The sequence below is a fragment of the Sus scrofa genome, chromosome 7, assembly GCF_054392235.1.
Source record: "Sus scrofa isolate SSC_HxYL_T2T_F1_AM1 chromosome 7, Sscrofa_HxYL_maternal_Yorkshire_Landrace_v2.0, whole genome shotgun sequence".
NCBI lineage: Eukaryota > Metazoa > Chordata > Mammalia > Artiodactyla > Suidae > Sus > Sus scrofa.
Genome location: NC_139389.1, coordinates 54338396 through 54360766, shown reverse-complemented (window position 1 = coordinate 54360766; position 22371 = coordinate 54338396). Strand labels below are relative to the sequence as shown.

General features: G+C 42.6%; 1 protein-coding gene across 13 annotated transcripts in view; it reads left to right on the top strand.

Annotated features, from left to right (window-relative positions):
- Positions 1-22371, top strand: part of PKHD1 (PKHD1 ciliary IPT domain containing fibrocystin/polyductin) — a 479188-nt gene that overhangs the window by 148613 nt on the left and 308204 nt on the right. For 11 of the 13 annotated variants that reach the window (XR_014810260.1, XR_014810261.1, XR_014810262.1 and 8 more), the window contains one exon: positions 20104-20316. Coding sequence is in view for 10 of the 13 variants with exons in the window: in XM_084968324.1 (XP_084824450.1) it covers positions 20104-20316 (213 nt within the window). In the remaining 3 variants the exon portion in view is untranslated. Of the gene's footprint in view, positions 1-2066; positions 4667-20103; positions 20317-22371 lie in introns of those variants that run through there. The other 2 variants (XM_084968330.1, XM_084968329.1) reach the window with 1 other exon arrangement.

Below are 22371 nucleotides of genomic sequence, written 5' to 3'. Positions count from 1 at the left end.
GACTTATTGACAGCCATCAACTACCTAAGGACTGGCAATGAAAAAGGAAAATTACAGGAGTTCCCACTGTGGCTCAACAGGTTGAGAACCTGGCATAATGCCTATGAGGATGTGGGTTCGATCCCTCACCTCACTCAGTGGGTTAGGATCTGGCGTTGCTGCAAGCTGCAGCAAACATAGGCTGAAGATGCAGTTCAGATCCTGCATTGCTGTGGCTGTGGTGCAGACTGGCAGCTGCAGTTCTGATTCGACCTGGGAACTTCCATATGCCATGCGTGTGGCCCTAAAAAGAAAAAAAAAAAAAGATAAAAGAAAATTACAGACTTCAATCTCAGCTCAGAGAAAAGATGCTCTTTACAGACCTTTAACCAGAACTCTCTCCAAAGGAGTCAAGTTCTGTTGGAGGATGGGATGTCCTTCAGGCGCTCAAGGGTGTTTGCCTGGCATTGATACTGTTTGGGGGAAGATTCCCAGCTAAGAGTCCTCAAACTCAGCCCATCTGAGTCTCTGGATGTCCTCTCAGTCCCAGGTACATGGTCCATCAAGGCGTGGTGTTTGCTGAAAGGGCCAGAGACGGAAGATGGAGAAGGGTCATCAGGGGAGGAGAGAAGGATTAGAGAAAGGCAGGGGCAGGTGGAAAGGTCAGCTAGCTTCTACGCTTAGAGATTTAAAATACCCACCTGCTTACCACAACCTGTGGTAAGCAGGTAGTTTCCCTTAACATTCCTGGTTCACACTCATCCTGTAGACTGAGTGACTAGGTTTGGAAGAGCAGACCCTCACCCCAGGGAGAGGACACATCTGTCATGTGAAAGATCCTTTACTTCTTGGGAAGTAGGACCTTTGGTAGGACTGTGAATGTGGGTGGGGACACCTGTTTCTGCATAAATAGGAGTTGTTGGCAGGGAGCAGGGCTGCCTAGAGTGAAACAGATTTGTCTTAGAGATAGAGGGGTCCTGACCTCTAGAAAGTATGAGAACAGGGGAAGGATACAGATGAATTTTTGATTCAACAGATGGCTTATGAATGCTTATTCAGCAGCCTTGGAATTCTGTGTTCAATACCACAAAAAAGAAGAGTAATGCTTAATATGAGTCATGTGCATTACTACTAAAGAAAAAGTAATTAAGAGTTCCCATCGTGGCTTTGCGGAAATGAATCTAACATCCATGAGGACACAAGTTTGATCCGTGGCCTTGCTCAGTGGGTTAAGGATCCAGTGTTGCCGTGAACTGTGGTGTAGGTCACAGATATGGCTCAGATCCCAAATTGCTGTGGCTGTGGCATATGCTGGCAGCTACAGCTCCGATTTGACCCCTTCCCTGGGAACCTCCATGTGCTGTGTGTTGTGCAGCCCTAAAAGACAAAAAAAAGGGGGGGGAGTAATTAGGAGGTAAATATGAAAGAGTAAAATGTTTAGCTCTAAAACATTCAATGTAGGAGATAAGGTGCAACAGAGACAGAAGTAATCTGGGTGTCCAAGATGCAAGATTAGAGGTGGATAGTGGGGAGGAGATGAGGTCCAGGTCCTTTGTCCCTGAGACGAGTTTTGATTGTGTAGATACCAACATACGCACAGAATCAAAGTGGGAGGAACTTCCTCATCTCACTTAATGGCCAAAAATCTTGGCAGCATCCCAGGTGTCTTTCTTTTCCCTACATCCCAGGACCAATCCATCAGTGAATTTTGCTGGCTGAATCTTCCACATGGGTCCTATTGGTACCAACCTCATCCTCATCAGCATAAGTTTTGGCCAGGAGCATTTCAAACAACTTCTTAATTGGTTCCCATGTTTCTAAGTTTTTCGTCTTCTTCAGTAGCCAAACCCCAGTTTTTGTTGGGAGCAGCAATGTGCCTAGCTAACAGTGCTGCATTTTCTCGCATCCTTGGTAGGTAGACGTAGGTTGTGGCTAAGAGCTGGCCAGTGAGATGTAAGGGGACTGGGTGCAGGCATCTAGCATGTTTCCTAAACAAGAGCTGACTTAGGAGGAGGCAGGCCCTATTTGTCCTTCCTTCCTTCTCTTCCCCGCCTCCTGGAATGTAAATGTGATAGTTACGTTTTCAGCTGCCATCTTGGACCGTGAGGTGACCCGCTGAGAATGGGGAAGCAGCAGAATGGAAGACCTCTGGGACCCTGATGACTCCGGAGTTGCTATACCAGCATGGCCCCTGGCTGCCCACCTCTGACATTACTTTTTGTGATAGAAGAACGTGTCTTCATGTGTTACGGTCATTGGTGTTTGACTATGATGCTACATGCTAAAATAACTCCCCACTAGTTTATGTCCAAGGCCTTTGAAATATGTCAGATCTTATCCCTTCTTTTCTCAACCTGCTCCTGTCCCGGTGGCTTCTCATCCCACTAGGACTGAAGTCCACATTAATAATCTTCCGATCCCTTCAATGACCTTGTCTTCCTCATTCACTCTGCTACAGCTCCTCTCTGACTATACCAAGGACATACCTGCCTCAGGGCCTTTGCACATAATGTCCTTTGCCTGGAGTATTCTTCCTCCAGAGAGTCATGTGGCCAGCCCACTTATTTTGTCCTCTCTTTGAGAAAACGTCGACTTATTAGAGAAGGCTTATTGGCCATCTTTTCTAAAGTTACAACAATCCTATTACACTATCCTGTTATTTTGCTTTATTTTTCTTCATAGCAACTAATCACCACACGACATACTCTGAATTTACTTGTTTGTTGTAAAGTTCATTTCCTCTGCTAGGATAAGCTCAAAAAGGCAAAGAACTTCTCTCAATTTGTTTACTGCTGTCTCTTCAGTGTCTAGGACGGTGCCCGATCCGTGATGACAGCTCAAAGAACCTGTGTTGATTGTTGAATGGATGGACAAGTAAAATGGGGCAGAGTTCAGGTCCTAGATGAAACTTAAGAAGCATAATTTTTAAACCCTTGCTCTCTTAAATATCACTTTTCCCAACGAATTTACTTTCACTGACCTTAGTTGTGCTCACTGATATCTATCTCTATATGTATGTACACACTTATATACATGCATTTACATATATTCACATAATACACATGTACATACACATACACTACATATAAATGTATGTCTTTATGAGTTGCTAGAAATATTAAATCTGTTGCTAAGTTATTTTTCTGTTTCTAAAAGGCATTTGAAGCATGCTTTTGTGGGGAAGAACCCTAGTTCTCAAATATCTGGTTGATAGGGCATAGCTCTAAATCCCTAGTGTCTTCTCTTGGTCTATAATGTGCATGATAGTACTTGAAGGGTAATAAAAATCTATCCAAATATAAGATTAGATTATCATCATCATCATCATCATCAATAATAGCGATTCAGTCTCTGAGTATCTGTTGCTATTGATCTTTTTCATACCTGTTCACAGTATCAGAAGAATAGCTGTGTGACATTTTCCTTATGTTTTGAGACCATCTATGGGTTGAGACAAAGCCTGAAAAATAATTTCTTCGAAATTTTTAATACATCATGAAGTATGATGGTGGAATTACTTTCTCAGCCATTTCCACGGTGTCACAAAGAATGCACTCTACATGAAGTCTGTACAGACTGTGAAGGGATTGCTGCTAAACAGAAGTGAACGTGGATCACCTAAGAACTATATTTGGAGCCACTTTATGAAAATATTGCATCCTCTATGTTGTTTTTCCACTCATGAAAGCCAGAATCCAAATATCATAAAGGGACCAGGCTCCTACATCAGAAAACCAAGACTTCTACATGCAGCCCTTGAGAATTCAGAATTCCCTGTATCTTACCTGCATTTCCATGTACGAAAGAGAACATGCATTTTTTTTCTTACCAGCACCACTTATAGTAGAAAAGAGGATTATAAATTTCTTTGAGGCAATTGGGAAATGGCACCCAAAGACTTTGTTTTCACTGTTTTTATGATGCTGTAGGCACTGATTCTTGAACTTTTTTTTGGAAAATGGCACATTATTTTGTGACCATGATAAAAGCTTCAGCTGAATCTATTGTTAATTAGCAAAAAATCCAGAACTTTTGTCTACTCACCATTTCTATTTCTTCCCCCCATTCCTCCCTCCCTCCCTTTTTAAAAAAATTATTTTTGAGGGGGTACTGTTAAACACAAAAGAGAATTAACCCAATCAATTAATACTAATGAGCTGGGATGGAAATAGGCATATTGCCTTGATTTAGTTAATTATATTTTTCGTTCTTTTATGTTAAGATGCCCAACGGCCATAGGCATCGCTGAATTAAAATTTATTATTTTATTCCAAGTAATTATGATGAGCCATAATAACAAAGAAGGAGCGTTAGCCTCTTGTCTGCGCTGTTATGCATCCTGGGTGAGGATCTCGGGCTTGTGGTCTGTAGCTGTGGAAGTGTCCTTAGTTTCTGAGGGAAGCACTGACTCTTGGTTCTGGTGGTCATGTAGCTTGACGTGATGTGGCCCAGAGCCGATGATTGATAAAGGGCCAATTAGGGGAGGATGAACCCTAGAAAACCCTCTTCCCTTGGTGTTGGGCTTTCAAGAGGGAGACATTTTGTAGTTTCTTATTATTACTCACAATGCCTTCACTTTACAATGCTCGAGCAGAAACTTGATCTGCTTTTAATGTGATTTTCTATTTCTTGGTCTACTGGTGTGTACCAAAGCAATAAAATACTTGGAAGCCTTTTAAGCCAGAAAGAAGTGAATCTGAATCTGGGCTCTGCTTCTTCCCAGCTCTGTGACCTTGGGCAAGTTGCACAGCCTTTGGAAGCCACACGTTTCTCCTGTTTTAAGGACAGCAGCAGTGACAATGATGGCTAACATTTATCATTTGCTATTGTTTCGCCACCTTGCCATGTGTTGCCTAACTCATGGATGTTGTAGGTATTACACGAGGGAATATTTGTAAAGCCTTTAGCACAGGGCCTGGTCCAGCACAAGCATTCAATTAATGTTGGTTTTCGTTTCTTTTGGATTGAAGGGGCTAGCAGAAGAGATGGGTGAATGTCAGGCCAGAGTTGCAATTTTATTTACAGATAGTGGCTGCTCCTGTATACAAAGCAAACTGGATTACTGAAAGAATTAGCTGGTCCATAAAGACCTTGGCTGGCTTTTACCTCTGTTATCTTCAGAATGCATATTGAAGTGTTTTTCTTTCTGTGGCAAGAGAGGGACGTTTGCACAGGTGGAAGTAGCAGAGTTTATTGACTTGGTTGCCTCCATTCTCCTGGTTATTTTTGACTTTGCAGAAGCGGGTTTTTCTGGTGTAGATGGGAATGTGGTCTCATTTTCTCCAAACATTTTTTTTTTTTTTTTTTTTAGTTCCCAGTTTTAAAGACATTCAGATATTTTTAGTCTCTTGTATTTGGGTTTTCTATAGTGTAGCTATGCATGTTCTTGCATTGTTGATACAAACCATCTTCTCTTGACTCACTATCAGATTTTTTTAATTAAATTTTTTAATTAAGCATTTGTAAAAATTTTAATTTTTTTTTGCTTTTTTAATTACAATTTTTTTGAAGTATAATTGACATATTAATTTCAGACCTACAGCATAATGGTTTGCTATATCTATATTGCAAAATTATCACCACATTTGTCCTCATAGATAAGTAGAAAAATTTTTTTCTTGGGATGTGAGTGTTTAAGATCTACCCTCTTTCAAATACACACCACAGTGTTAGTAACTGTAATTACCATGCCATACATTATACCCCTGGACTTAATCTCTTTTTGTAACTGGAAGTGTGTGCCATTTGACCCCTTTCACCCATTATGCCCACCCCTCACCCACTCGCCTCAGGCAACTACCAATCTGCTTTCAATATCCACGAGCTCAGATTTGTCTGTTTCTTGTTTTTTTTGTTTTTCAATTCCATATATAAGTGAGATCATATGGGTATTTATGTTTTTCTGTATGTCTTATTTTGCTTAGCATGATACCCTCCAGGTTCATCCATGTTGTTGCACATGGAAAGATTTCATTCTACTTTATCACTAAACAACATTCCATTGTATATGTAAGTATGTATATACATGGATAAAGAGGAGTTCCTGTTATGGCTCAGCAGAAACAAATCTGACTAGTAGCCATGAGGACGCAGATTTGATCCCTGGCCTTGCTCAGTGGGTTAAGGATCCGGTGTTGCCCTGAGCTGTGGTATAGACGTGGCTCAGATCTGGCGTTGCTGTGGCTGTGGTGTAGGCTGGCAGCTACAGCTCTGACTCGACCCCTGGCCTGGGAACCTCCATGTGCCACAGGTGCCGCCCTAAGAAGACAAAAAAAAAAAAAAAAAAAAAAAAAAAACCGGAAAGAAAATATAGTGTATATATGTGTCTGTGTGTGTATATATATATGTATGTATGTATTTCTATATCCATTCATCTATCAATAGGTATTTAGGTTGTTTCCATGCCTCAGCTGATGTAAATAATGCTACAATGAACATAGGGGCACATATGTCTTTTTGAAGTAGTGTTTTTTGTTTTCATCAGATAAATACCCAGAAGTGGAATTGCTGGATCATATGGTAGTTCTATTCTTAATTTTGTGAAGCACCTCCATATTTTTTTCCATAATGACCGCACCACCTTATATTCCCACCAACAGTTCACAGGGCTTCCCTTTTCTCCACATCCTCACCCCTGCTTGCAATTTGCTGTCTTTTTGAGACTAGCCATTCTAACAGCTGCGATGTGATATCTCATTGTGGTTTTGATCCCCGGGGGGTTAGCGATGTTGGACATCTTTTCGTGTACCTTTTGGTCACCTGTACATCTTTCACAGTTTCTTCATCCTTGGCAAGTGTTTGAGGATTTCAGAGTGGGGTGTTACACGCTGTCCTCAGTGCTGCCTTTTTCATCCCAGGGTTTGTATACTTGGTTCCTTCTAGTTAGAACCAAACCAGCCTCAGTTTCAACAGGTGCATGCCCGCGATAATGCTTTGCAATGCCATAATCGGGATGCTATGAAACAGGGCTTTCTGGGACATCACATGTGGGCTGTCTGTGCTTTAGGACTGTGGGGGGCCACTAGGCAGGTTACTCTGTGTTTTAAACCTTCACAGATAGCAGCTTGGGTTTAAAGGAAATCCATCTGAAGGCATTTGATAAAAATGAAATATCCTGGGAGTTCCTGTTGTGGTGCATTGGGAATGAGTCTGACTAGTATCCTTGAGAAAACAGGTTTGATCCCTGGCCTTGCCCAGTGGGTTGGAGATCTGGCATTGCTTTGAGCTCTGGTGTGGGTCGCAGATGTGGCTCAGATCCCGCATTGCTGTGGTTGGTGTAGGCTGGCATCTGTAGCTCTGATTCAACCACAAGCCTGGTAACTTCCATAAGCCTCGGGTGTGGCCCTAAAAAAAAAAGCAAAAAAAAAAAAGTAATATCATATATTCATATTTTTTTTCTTTCTTTCATGACTATAGATGTTTTGGTCAACATGGGAGGGTTCCTTAGGCTGAAAAAATTTGTTTCAAATTGATAAGTGTAAAATAACTCATCTGCCAGTTTGCTGCAAAAGGAGACTGAGTGCATTGACTCTTTTTTTCTGTTGAAACATAGCTACCTTTCGAGGCAGGAAATAAGATGATTAGGTACAGATCAGACAACCAGGTTGTCTGATTGGAGCTGGTCAGTAAACTGGGGGCCTGAGTTCACGTGTGAGGCAGCCATGGACTCTCTGGATTTTTCTAGACCTCACATCAGTGCACACAATGGCAGTAGAGAAGTTCTTTACCCGCTTTCCCCACGGGGCTATAGACATTCAGCATTAACACCCAAGGAGTTCCTGCTGTGGCACAGTGGGTTAAGGATCTGACTGCAGCAGCTCGGGTTGCTGTGGAGGGGTGGGTTGAACCTCTGGCCTGGGGCAGTGGGTTAAAGGATCCCGTGTTGTCACAGCTGTGGCTCAGATTTCAATCCCTGGCCTGGGAAATTCCATATGTCGTGGGTATGGCCATTAAAACAATCAATCAATCAATCATTGACCCCCAATAGAGCTTATTACAAGCCACTCTCCTCCTACAAAAGGAGGGAGTCACCATCATGTCCATTTTGTGCACTGTGAATTTTTAAGAGGTTAAGAACTTCTATTGCATTCATCTATACATATAGAACATAATTTTTATATGATTTACTTTAATATCAGTTCCTTCCAAATTTAATGTTAGGAAGTGCTTTTCTTCTGCTCTTTACCTTTGGGGAAGGTGCATTCTAGGCAAATAAACTTAAGAAAGCAGGAGCCAGGTCTTTTTTCTGCTTGCCTTTTAATCACGGGGACCATTACCTCTCCAGGCACAAAGTAGGTACTCAAGTAATTATTGAATGAATGAATTTCTGCCCTGAAGAGTCAGATTCATGTTGGTTGTGAATTTTTCTATAATCAGAGTCTTTCCTGGTACCCTCAAATGTCAGTGGATTAGTCCAGACAGTGACCAATTTCATTTACTGTTTGTGTATCAGGAGATCAGAGACAAAGGCTTTTTAACATGGGGGACACTTAGCTCTGAAACCCCTTATTTTTCCGAATCAGACAATGACTTACATTATTTACCTCCAGAGAATAGTCCCAGACAGGCTTGATTGCCCTTAAATGAAAGATAAGCCATTGCTGTGAGAAAGGACATGCTTTCAGTAGATGGGCAGACAGACAGATGGATAGATATTAAACAATTTACAGTTTCGTGTCTTGACAACTTGGATATTATAACATGAAAAATGCAATTGAAAGGGACCAGTCCCTTCCTAGCACAGAAGCTATCATATTTTCAGTAACAGAAGATAAATATGTCAAACATCCTCGCTTAAAACCCTTCACAGGCTCTCCGTTAGCCTGGAAACATCAAGTCTAAACACCTTGATATGGCTTACGAGGTCCTTCAGGACTTGATCTCCCCTTAACTCTTTACCTCATCTGCTGATTAATGATTCTCACATCCTGTTTATCCAGACTGGTAGTGAACTCAGGAACCTGGGAGACTGGTGTATCTGGGATTCTGGTACAGGTTGAAATATACCGAAGACAGCTTTTCATTACTGTAAGTTATTTCCCACATACTCTAATATTCCTGGAGGTCAAGTAAAGGTAGGATGTACTCTTATTTTTAAAATAAATAAATATTATGAGGCTGGAGTTCCCATTGTGGCTCAGCAGGTTAAGAATCTGACTAGTATCCATGAGGATGTGGATTTGATCCCTGGCCTTGCTGAGTGGGTTAAAGGACCCAGTGTTGCTGTGAGCTGCAGTGTAGGTCGCAGACATGACTTGGATCTGGCATTGCTGTGGCTGTGGTGTAGGCTGACAGCTGCAGCTCTGGCTTGACCCCTAGCTTGAGAACTTCTACATGCCTTGGTCACAGCCCTTAAAAGAAAAAAAAAAAATACTGTGAGGAAACAACTATGATCTTTAATTTCTAAAATTGTTGTAACCTTTCAGATAACAGATTGCTCAGAAAAACATCAAATTATAGGGTTTATCAAAAATGATTGGCTCAGTGCTAATAGAACTTTGATAAGGAAAAGGAAGGAGATTGTTTGAATGAATAACTTGGTAGCTACAAAGATTTTTACCTGCCTGGAAAAGAATTTCTTCCCTCTGTTTTCTCCTTTAAAAAAAATAATTTTTTTAAATGGCCATACCCATGGCATATAGAAATTCTTGGTCACGGATTAATTCCAAGCTGCTGAGACCGAGCTGAGACCTAACTGTGGCAATGCCGGATACTTTAACCCACTGTGCTAGGCCAGGGATCGAACCCATGCTTCTGCAGTGATCTGAGTTGCAGCAGTTGGATTCTTAATCCACTGCACCACAGCAAAGACTCCTCTCCTTTTTTTTCTGAGGTCTTAAGTAACTCTTTAGAAATCCATGGAATAGCTGAGGACCTTCAGAACCTAAATGTCAGAAGATTGTTGGTAAAGGGAACTTCTGATTTTCTGGAAGTAGAAAGGAAATCGGAGTTTAATTAAGGAGTAATTGATAACAGTAGCTTTGATAAAAGGCATTTATTTATATCTCAGTGTTATTTATTATTTTGAAATCTATTATTTGTATTTATATCTCAGTGTTTTCAGTTCTTTTATATGTTCTGCAAATAAGTTCACACTTATTGTAATTAGTATAGAGTCAATTCATTGGTAAGGTTCACTTAATGAGTTTTGTGTTTTATAGAAAAGGTAAAAGGCTAGGGCATCAGTATTATCTTCTTTCTCCACTGTCTGTAAAGTTGGCCAATTCACTAAAACCAGGGTATTTCTGTTCACCTGAAGCAATCAAACTTCACCATGACCTTCTGGAGGTGGTGAGTGTATTTCTTACATTTTTATCTCAGCACCTGACAGAAGGGCTGGGAAGTAATAGCAAGTGTTGGTTGAATGACAAAGTGAGTGAATTGGCAATGCCAGCCCTGTATTTCTCAACCTGTTTTAGACCATGGACAATGCACACCTTGAACAAGCTTAATTTGCCTAGAGGGGTGGTTCTCAAAGTGGGTTCCTCAGGGACTCTTTTGCCAAAGGCTAGTCTTTGCACAGAACAGTGGACACTTGGCTGGCTGTCGTGAACCTGGTGTTTTCAGTTAGATGCTGTTGTGTCTCCTGCCAGGGAAACCTGAGCTGATGAAGATGATTCCTCCCAACTGTGATCATTCATGGCTGAGTCAGCGATTTTATTTCTTATGTGTTTTCTCCTCCATGTTGCCGCTTTGACTAGCAGTGTCAGGCTAATTAAGGAAGTAGTCTGTGGCCCCCATTTGGGTAGGTGTGGGCCTCTTTTCCTGCATTCTGAGACCATTTCTGCAAACCCTTTCTGGTTCATATTTTCTTTTTTTAATCAGGCAGAGACATTACAATTAAAATACCGTTAAAGTGATTCTGGCAAGTATTGCAATAAGCATGTTTTTTAATTAAAGGAAGAACAGGGGATGCACAAGCAACATCAGCTAAAGGGGAGAATTTCATCCACTATCTATTTTAATTGAAATGAAGAAAAAAAAATCAGGAAAAGCAGTAGCAGGCTGTGCATGTGTGTCTCACTCCCAAGTTGTTAGGTTGAGGTGTTCTGTGCTTGATTAATTAGTAACCGACCGGAGAGCCCATTGCCTTTGCTCCCAATCCGTAAAGCCTGATTTATGCCTCACCTCCCCCATGAATATGTGAGGGCTCAGGCATCTATTTCCTGAGCTGCTGGTGGATAGGATTATGGAGCGTGCACTGAGCTCTTGGGGGCTCTCGTTTGCCAGCCAAATTGATTTTCCGCCTCTCTGGCCGGGGACAAGCCCACCTCGAAGGCTTCCAGGCTCTGCTCCAGTGGATCAGGCACAAGCCTAATCCGGATCTCGCCAAACCAAGGACGCTGTGTGCATTCCCATCAGAATGCAGGCTCTGGGCTGTTGCTGCCTTCCCTGAATACCAGTCTTCCTCAGCTCCTCCCCATGCCCACCTCCACGGTAACATGGTGCTGCAAGGTGCAGTCGAGTACAACAGGTTACCCCAGCTGTGCCCATCACTCAGCCAGCCCTCCTTATCCAGGTGAGCAGGACTCATCCATCCTGAATGGATGAACATCTCTAATTCTCCAGGAGAAGGGAATTCCACAGGCTCTGCCATCTATTTGACTATTTGATGACTGGAAAGATGCTAAACAAGCAACAAGACACAAGACGCTAAACTTAAATTTTTTTTTAAATCTAGTATAGTTGATTTACAATGTTGTGTTAGTTTCAGGTATATAGCAAAGTGATTCGGTTTTTTATATATATATATATAAACTGAATATACATTCACACACACATATATATATAAAGTATACATGTTTATTCTTCTTCAGATTCATTTTCCTTATAGATTATTACAAAATAGTGAGAATAGTTCCCTGTGCTATCCAGTAGGTTCTTGCTGGTTATCTATTTTATAAATAGCAATGTGTATCTGTTAATCCCAAACTCCTAATTTATTCCTCCTCTTCTTTCCCCTCTAGTCACCATAAATTTGCTTTTTATGTTTGTGAGTCTATTTTTGTTTTGTATAGAAATTATTTTCATTATTTGAAAAGATACATGTACCCCAGTGTTCATTGAAGCACTATTTACAATCCATTTCAAGACAAAGAAGAACCCTACATGTCCATGGACAGATGAATGGATAAAGAAGATGTGGTGGATATATACAAGGGAATATTAGTCATAAAAAGAAAGAATTAATGCCATTTGCAGCAGCATGGCTGGGCCTAGGGGTTATCATAGTAAGTGAAGTAAGTCAGACAGAAAAGGACAAATAGCATGTGATATTGCTTATACATAGAATCAAAAAACAAAAACCAGGATGCTCAACTTTTTAAGGACTTATTCAGAGTTGACACAAAAAGCTGAATGGAGGCTCGTCCATGAAGATAAGTAAACTGGATAATTTACACCTGAACATACAGGCAGTTCAAACTTTGAATAAATGAATGATCTAGTTTGGTGATATAGATTGACCTCATGAAGTGGGGTCTTCAGATCGCTCCTTGCACCTTGCTTCCATTCGTTGCTGGCTTTCCCTCTACTTAAAATGGGAGTCACACTCCCTGAGTTCATTCCATCACCTGGCATGTTGGTCCTAACCAAGCACACCCTTGCTCTGCACCTTTTTCCCCAGATCCTCTTCACAATGACATAGGAGGTTTGCTGTCGTTATCTACCACTTTCATGTTCTTTTTCCTTTTTTTTTTTTTTTTTTTTTAATGGCTGCGCCAGTGTTCCTGGGAAGTTCCTGGGCCAGGGGTTAAATCAGAGCTACAGCCACAGGCCTACACCACAGCCCCAGCAACACCAGATCCTTAACCCACTGAGTGAGGCCAGGGATCAAACCCACATCCTCATGGAGACTACGTTGGGTCCTTAACCCACTGAACCACAGTGGGAACTCCCACCTTCATATTCTTAAAGCTCTGCCCAGAGCCCACCACAACCTTCCAGCTCTCCTCCTCATTCACCTGTTTCTTTGACTCACATGCAAGAATCTTTCTACTTCCTCTCCTTATTCTAGTCTTTAAATACTACTGGACAGTTTGTTTCTCTTCTCTCTCCTCTGCTCTCACTCCATGTATCTGACTAGGGAGTCAGTCGCTTCTGTAACTTCAACTCCTATGTATTCCACAAGTATTTAGTGACCACTTTCTAAGCTCCCTGTATGCCAGGCATTGTTCTAGGCTGCAGCTGTGAATGAAATAGACCCAAATTCCTGCCCTCATGGAGTTTATTTCTATAAGGAAAAACAATCATCAGCAAGTTGTATGTTTTGGTTAGATTTTCTGAGTGGCATGGAGAAAAATGGAGCAGGAAAGGTGGATGGGAGTTGGGTGGTGGTTTGGTGGTGATTGGGAGGGTTTGCACACAGTGAGTGCAGAGGCTGTGAGGCAGGGGAGCAAGAGGGTCAGGGTAGCTGGGGGACTGGGAGCCAGCAGAGAGCAGTGGGGCCAGAGAGGGCCAGCCCCTCATGGTTTTGTGGGCTTTGACTCTGTGTGCATTGGGAACCTCTGGAGAATTTCCAGCAAAGAGGTGACATGATAAAAGGTACATTAGAAATAAATCACATTGACTTATTTTGAGAGTGGACCCTGGGATGTGGACAAGGGCAGAGGCAAAGACCTGAGTTAAAAGGCTTTAGGAGTTCCCTGGTGGTTCAGTGGCTAAGGATCTGGCGTTAGCACTGCTGTGACCCAGGCTTGATCCCTGGCCCGGGACCTTCCACCTGCTGTGGGCCTTGCCAAAAAAAGAGGCTTTTACAATAATTGGGGATGAAACGAGGATGACTTAGACCCCAGGGAGAGCTGTGAAGTGGTGGGAAGTGGTTGGATCATGGGGATATTTTGAAAGAATAGTCAGAATTTCCTAGAGGGTTGGTTGTGATGGCAGAGAGTGAATATTTCCTCTAGGACTTGAGGACTGAGCCACGGGAGGGATGGAGTTGCCATTTACGGGGAAGGGAAGGACTGTGGGAAGACCTGGGGGGCAAGACTTTTTGGGGTGTGCTAAGTTGAGAAACTTTGGAGAATCCAAGTGGAGATATTGAGTATCATTGGGCCTATGAGTCTGGAGTTGAGGGTGCGGGTGGGCCTTGGAGATATAAATGTGGGAGTTAATCAGCAATTAGCCTATGGTAGCATTTGCATCCCTAAGACATGGTGAGGAAACCAAAGCCGTATTTGTAGAATGATGGGAAAGGTGGTTAAGGGGCTGAATCCTGTGACATTCCCAGTGTCAGTAGTTGGGACAATCAGGACGAATCGGATAGATGAGGCCTGGGTGGGAGGCTTGAGGGGAAGGAGGGAATCTGAGGGCGAGGGGAAGGAGTGTCAGAAAAGCAGGAGTGAACACATGTGTCCCATGCTGCTGATCGCTCAGGACAGGTGAGGACGGAGCATCGAGCCTTGGATTCAGACCTCGACAGGACTGTTACTATTTTTTTTTTTTTTAAAGATCGAAATCACATGTAATCCCAACAATGAAACTTAACATTTTAATGTATATTCTTTCAATATATTTTTTTCTGTCTGTATGTGTCAATATACTTTGGGTTTTGGGTTTTCATGTTTTGCAAAATTCAGAAAAGGCTGTACCTGCATATTTATAGCCTAATAATGGGAAACAAGACTGGTTTTGTTGGCAAAGATCCAACTAGGGAGGGTTCCAGAGAGACTGGAGGGAAGGAAGATAGAGGATATGTCAGTTCTTTTGACAAGTTTTTTCGTTTTTTGTTTTTGTTTTTTTTTGTGTGTGTGTGTTATAGGGCCATACCTGCCACATATGGAAGTTCCCAGGCTAGGGGTCAAATCAGAGCTGCAGCTGCTGGTCTATGCCACAGCCACAGTAATGTCGGATCTGAGTTGCATCTGTGACCTATGCTGCAGCTCACGGCATTGCTGGATCCTTAACCTACTGAGCGAGGCTAGGGATCAAACCTGCATCCTCATAGATACTAGCTGAGTTTGTTACCGGTGTGCCACAACAGGAACTCCTGACAGTTATTCTTTATGGTGACATATTTATACTCTAAATTTTTTCTGGAAGGGGGAAAATAGCTAGAACTGTGTATTTGTTTTTTTTTTTTTTTTTTTTTCTTTAAAACACACACCTACACACCACACATCATTTTGCGGTCATCACAGAGGATGGCTAATTGTAGGGTCAGCCCAAAGCCGGTTCTGATGTGCTTTGTAAACACTAGCTAGCTGCTAAAATGTCTCTTTTACTTCCCTTTAAAAGAAAGAAAAGAGATGTTTAATGGAAAGAAGTGATTACATGTAAAAAGTTGTGTTCATTTATTTATTTTGGAGGGGAAGTAACAATAATGATGGTTGATTGATTTTTATAAAATTACCCAAGGTCACTTGTAGGACATACTCGACTTTCATGAACAATCATAACAAGCAGTTTAAGGGTCACGGCCAAAGGCTAATTCCAGCCCCACTCTTTGTTCCAGCTTTCAGAAATGGGGTCAAGCTCTCTAAAGTGAAGAAATAAAGTCTTCCCACTGCCCTCCCACACTCATGTCACTGTGCTTTAAAGCCGCTTATTGTGTATTTGTCTTAAGGTACTAAAGTGTGAGGAGGAAACTCTTGGAGTCTTGGCACAGACGTAGATTAGATATAAAGTTTCCATTCTTTCACATCAAGAATTGTTATCCCTTACAATTATTTCAATCAAACATAGCGGAATTCCACACCAAACTCTCTTCCACCTCTACCTAAATTTCCTTATATGTCCTTGCCACCGATAAAGGAAGGAGGGGAGGCTTTTCAGAAGGGAATATGATGATCGCATTCATTAATTAGTTTCTGTTTTTCATCACTCTTGCCAACACAAGTCATCCATTTCTTTGGGCTGAGCTTTTCTCCCTTCATTAGCGTCATCATTAGTTCTCATCAGTAAACAACATTTTCAAATGTCTACCAATTCGCCTCAGTGTATTTAATATTTTGCTTGATGGTACAAGGGACAAAGCACAGGTTTGTAAATGTACCCACTAATCCTTGTAATCTGCCTCAAATCCTTTTTGGAATGAGGTGAGGTATATGTACAGGACAAAATTAAAATAGAATACCTATAAACAAGCCAGAGGCGTATTTACTTGGGTTAACACATGTTTTTCCTTAAAATGTAACTACGATAACAATCCTAATTAATGAAAAATCTACCTGGGAAGGGTTGTAAGGTGGATAGAGGGTGGTCCTTGGTTCTAATGTTCACTCTGCCTCCCCCAGCCTGCCCTCTCTGCTCTGAAATCCAGAGTGTGATATTGACCTCCTAGGCTTGTTTGATAAAGATATCGGCATATGGTAGGTGCTTAGTACATGTTAGCTCCCTTGTTTCCAACAGAGTCTTATTTGCATTCCTTACTGTAACATTCAAAGTTTCCTGCAGCAGAGGTGGTGTCCAGAGAACATGAGGTCTGTGTCCCCATCAGTGTCAAGCGCACTTGACTGCATCTTTGAGGATGCAGATGGCATGTGTTCTAGAGCTGGAAGGAGCCTCGGTGAACACGTGATTCTGCTTTGCATGTCACTGAGAAGCAAACTGACCATCCCTTGGCACTGAGTGGGACAGACTTGGAAACTGAGTGGTCCAACAATTTTGGGAGGCTTACTGGGGTCTTCAAGAGGCCAATAGCAGAGTCAGGACAGGAACCTATTTCAATAACCTATCTCCATCCTTGGTTCATCAAGGTCAGTTCTGATTTCCTGACTATTCATAATGGCAGGCTCCATGGTCCACCCCATGGTCCATGACTTGAAGATAATTAATTGGGATGTTTTGATGAGCGGTTGTGAGTAAAAACATTTTAGGAAACATAAGAATGTGGCCTTTGCCACAAGTCACATTTCTTCCCTCTTGTCTATAGCAGGTTCATGATATGATTGCATTTCTAATGATTGTCGTTGTAATGACAATGGAAGAACAAATTAAAGTCAGAATTGCCATCGGGCCCTTTGGAAGTCTCATAGGCAATGTGGGGCCACTCAGGTATCAAGCCTGCAGGTCACCGAGGAGAGTTGCTTCTTGGGTCGTTGGTCTTAGAGTGTATGATCTATGTGCCAAATTTGAGAAGGAATGTCAGGACTTCTGAGGGCGAGGTGTTGGAAGGAGGTGGTCCAGTGGGGCTAGAGTGGCAGAAGAGCTTTGGAGACTGAGAAATCCTAGCAGTAATGGGGAGAGTGTGACCATAGCTGCAGACGCCATTGAGTTAAGTGTCTAAGAGGTATCAGACCCAGGATCAGGATCAGTAAATCTCACCGCAGTTGTCTAAGGCTTCTATCCATGAACATTGCACAGATGGTTGAAACTGTATGCCCATGCGGGTGTGTGGTTCTAAATGGTGGCTAAAAGGAAAGAGCGCTTTAGGAGGCTGAGTCCAAGTAAACCTTCTGTGACTGTTATGGATGGAGTATGACTTGGGCTTTAGGATTGAAGATGAAGAGGTCAGGGGAGGAGCAGCCTCCACTTTTGACTATTGGGTCCAATATGTACTTATCACTCTTTCTGCACTTAGGTGGAGGCAAACCAAAATGTCTAAAGGCATCTTGGCCTATTTCTTCCCTCTCTCTCATTCCTCCAGCCACATGCAAGTACATGTGGTCGCGGTTTCCAGAAAACAACCACCTGGCTCAGTGATTTGGCATACTGGAGTCAGGACTAGGTTTAGCAGAGACTTCACTGCCCTCACCAAGACCCTCCTTCTTACTGTAGAATCTGCTTTTTTGAGGCACTTATTTTTTAAGGCCACATCTGCAGTATGAGGAAGATCCTGGGCTAGGAGTGGAATCGGAACTGCAGCTGCCGGTCTATGCCATAGCCATGGCAATATCAGGTCCTTAACCCACTAAGCGAGGATTGAACCCGCATCATCATGGACACTATGTTGGGTTTTTTTTTAATCCACTGAGTCACAAAGGGAACTCCTTGAGCCACTTCTGACACTTGCCTTCCCCACATCAGGGTCTACCTTTAGCTCACTGAGACCATGTATGGACTTACAGACTCAGTATAATAACAACATCCTTTCTGAGAAAATGGAAGTGAGTGTGTGTGTGTGTGTGTGTGTGTGTATGTGTGTGTGTGTGTCCATAAGGAATTTCAGATACTCAAAACATTCTTTAAAAAGATATAACATTTTATTCATTTACTCAGCACTTATATATGGAGTGCCCACTCCCTACCAGTCATTGTTCTAGACTCTGAAAATGTAGAAGTAGATCTGGCAGATAAATACTGTCATGAAACCTGCATTCCAGTTTGGGGCAGGGTGGGGGGGGGCAGACCCTAGACGTATAACTACATGGTATGTCTGAAGCTAAGTGTTATGAAGAAAAGTACATGTGGGTGGGAGGCAGAGCGTGCTATTTTATGTCGCCTGGAGAGAGAAGGCCTTAGTGAGAAGCCAGCCTTAGGATGAAAGCAGGAGAGGTGACCCCATGCGTATCTGATGGAGGACATTGAAGATACAGGAAGGACCTTGGTGCAGGCCCTGAGGTCTTTTTAAGAAGCAACCAGCAGGCCACCTAGGGCATTTGGAGCAGATGAGGGAAGAGGTGAGTTTTAGGAAGTGGTGTCGGAGAGGTAGGTGGGTGGGTTGTCATTTAGGAGGGGCCTTTGGTGACCCAGTCTAAGCATTTTGACTTTTATTTTGAGTGAGATGGGAAGCTGTTGCAGGGTTTGGAAAAGAGGTCCCCTGGTGTTTCCAGTATAAAGTCACAACTGTGATCACTTTGTTACAAGAGAAAATCTACTCCAGTAGCTTTTTCCCTACTTACAGGATGGAGATTGATTTAATAGCTTATTCCAGTGAAGGTGTTTATTTCTATGGAGTGTGTATAATTATTTTGGCATGGTTGGAAAAGTTCTGTGTGAAATGCTAATATACTAAATTCTTATAAAAGATAACTATTATAAAGATGAATGTAGGAGTTCCCGTCATGGCTCAATGGTTAACGAATCTGACTAGGAACCATGAGGTTGCGGGTTCGATCCCTGACCTCACTCAGTGGGTTAAGGATCCAGCATTGCCCTGAGCTGTGGTGTAGGTTGCAGATGCGGCTTGGATCCCCCTGTGTTGCCGTGGCTCTGGCGTAGATTGGTGGCTACAGCTCCGATTAGACCCCTAGCTTGGGAACCTCCATGTGCTGCAGGTGTGGCCCTAGAAAAGACAAAAAAGAAAAAAATTTTTTTTTTCCTCTGTTACAGCAAATTTGGACATGAGGATGAAATAGCATCTGTAGCAGCTAAAGTTCTTTCATTGCAAATGACAGAAATCAACTTTCCTTTAAAACAAGAAATTGATGGGGAAGGTATTGGGGAGCTCGTAGAATTGACAGGAAATCTGGAAAATCAGGTCTAGAAGCAGATAGCTATCAGGGTATTTTGCAGGGGCTTGGCAGGTGAGGGGTCTCAGAAATACGAACTCTTCTCAGGCTTTTTATGATACCACCACTGGAACTACCGAGATCAAAACAAACATTTCCAGTCTTCTCTTCCCTTTTGCTTCAGATTTCCTTTTGAAGGTGGGGTCCATGACTCAGGCTATGGTCTTCACCGTGATTGACAGTCCCACTCAACTCTATTCAATGGAGCAGAACAACTCCTTGTGGAAATTAGGGTCTCTTATCAGAAGGAAAGGATAATGGATGCTGGTCAGCTAACGTGAGACAAATTTCATGATGCTGCCTAATTACACTCCTTTTATCATACTTAAATTTTCGTACATTTTCTTCTATGCCTATTTCCTCTTTACTGGTTTCCCAGTTTTTTTTTTTTAACTTAATTTTATAAGCTGCTGTTACATGGTAAAAATGGTGACCTTCTCATTTCTTATTTAACCTGTCTGAAATTTCTGGCCATTTAGGTTATTGTCATTAAAAATCATGTAAATAAAGCTGCAGTGCATTGTGATAGCTGACCTAAGCTGGCTTTCATATACTGCTTCTGCTCCTGGGTGTCTGATCCACTCACTGTGCTTCTCAAAGAGAAGACAAGATAAAATGAGTCTCAATTCCAGCAGTATATACATGAAGAGGATGTCACCAGACATTGGCACTGTCACAAAGAAGGTGAGCCTCCTTCTCCCAGAGCCTGATGGTTGGTCTTCTCTTTGGCCATCAGGAGGGAAGCTGATTTTCCTGGACCCAGGACCCATCGAGCTCAGGGCGCACGCCATCCTTGTTTCTGATGGTGGCGAGCTCCGGATTGGATCCAAGGATAAGCCCTTCCGAGGCAAAGCTTCGATCAAACTCTACGGGAGTGCCTACACTAGTCCTTTCTTCCCATATGGAGTCAAGTTCCTGGCTGTGAGAAACGGAACTCTTTCCCTGCATGGTGAGTAAGGAAAGTGACCAGAGGCCAACTGATCAATGATAAGGCTGCTTAAATCTCTTTGGCTGTTAGGTGCAGAGGCAATGAAGTTGACTAGTGCATGGGCACGATTTCCTTAAATAAGGAACGTGAATGGTTATGATGCTCATGGCAGAGTATACTGTGGTGCTCAGTTATTTGCCCCCTTTCTGTAAGAGGATTATATACTTCCACCCACTGTCAGGTAATCGTCAGTGCCTCCCCTGTGGGCGGACCACACTTCCCTGTCCTGCTGAGACTGGCCTTAGCCTTGGACTTGCTTTGGTCAATGGAATGTGAGCAGAAAATGTGTACTGCATGGCCAAGTAGAAGTTTTAAGAGCCATTATGATCCTTTGGCCATATTTTTTTTCTTTTCCTTCTGCTTGAGAATAGCCTGTCCCCTGTAAGGAGGGGGAAGCTCCTTAAATTTGGGGACCTGAATGGTGACAACAGGGGGCATGACTGCAGCCGACCTATGGCTTCCATGTCTGTGAGTGAGGAATAAATCTTCATTGTCATCAACCATTGACATTTGTATTTGTCACTGCAGCTTAACACACTGAAAACTAACTGGCCGGTACCATTTCTTACTGCTGCTTAGCCTACACCGATAGTTGTGTATACTGGTGACATCACAAACCAGAAACAACCTCATCCTATTGTTGTTGCTGCTGTTTTCCCCTCCTGGAACCAGGGTTCTACCTCAAATACTATGATGGGTGGGATGGTTTTTATGGATTCCTGGGAAAAAACAGGAATTATGCTGCAGTGTGTTTCTGCGACAGTTTTGTTTGCCTTTTGATCATTTCATCCCACTTTGCAAGATGGACATTTTTATTTCCCTTGAGATTCAGGAAACGACTAAGTGTGCCAGGATAATCTTTTCTAACAACTGTAAAAAGTAAGTATAAAATGATGAGTTTGGAAGTTCCCGTCATGGTGCAGTGGTTAACGAATCTGACTGGGAACCATGAGGTTGCGGGTTCGATCCCTGGCCTCGCTCAGTGGCTCAGTGGGTTAAGGATCTGGCGTTGCCGTGAGCTGTGGTGTAGGTTGCAGACGAGGCTCGGATCCCGCGTTGCTGTGGCCCTGGCGTAGACTGGCAGCTAAAGCTGCGATTAGACCCCTAGCTTGGGAACCTCCATATGCCGCAGGAGCGACCCAAGAAATAGCAAAAAAAAACCAAAAACAAAAAAAAAAAAAAAAAAAAAAGGATGAGTGTGGAGTGTCTTTCAGCAGATGCTTCTGAACACTGGATTCCATAACCTGAGCCAAAGGCAGGTCAGAAGTGTGAGCTTCAGAGAGAAGCCTAGTTTCCAGAAAACATGATGTCCTCTGCATTGAAATTTCCAGGCTGATATAACAAAATAAAACCCTGCTACCTATTGTAGGGTAATTATTGTAGACACAGCATGTGACTTTGCTGAGGAGTCTTCTTCTTCCATCAAGGCTCTGTCCATTTCAAATTGTCATCCTCCACCATTGTCTACTGAAAAACCCTCTTTTTCCTTTTTTGGTTTACTATGGGGGAAAGCAAGATCTTATCATCAAGTATTTATTAAGTTTGACCATGGACTGACTAGAAGGATACACACTGGGGATAAATTTGGTAAGTATTAAAAAACTCATAATGGGACGGGCCATGTCTCTGCAGCGCCAGGATGCAAGTTTGAACCCAACCTGGCACAGTGGGTTAAAGGTTCTGGCATTGCCACAGCTGTGGCATAGGTCACAACTGCGGCTTGGATCTGATCCCTGACCTGGGAACTACATATGCTGTGGGGCAGCCAAAAAAGAAAAAAAAAGAAAAAAAAAAAAAAAACCTTATAACTGTCTAGACAGCAATTCAAAATACCTGCATTATTGATTCTTATATTCAGATTCTAAGGAGGACTTTTTTCTTCTCATCTCCTTCTGCAAGCCCTTGTACCGATTTTGTAGTCCAGGAGCCACAAGGGGCTTCTGTCTATTCACATATCAGCAAGGGCCTTCAAGGGATTGCTCTAGTCTATCAGCCATTTAGGCCACCAACTCACTG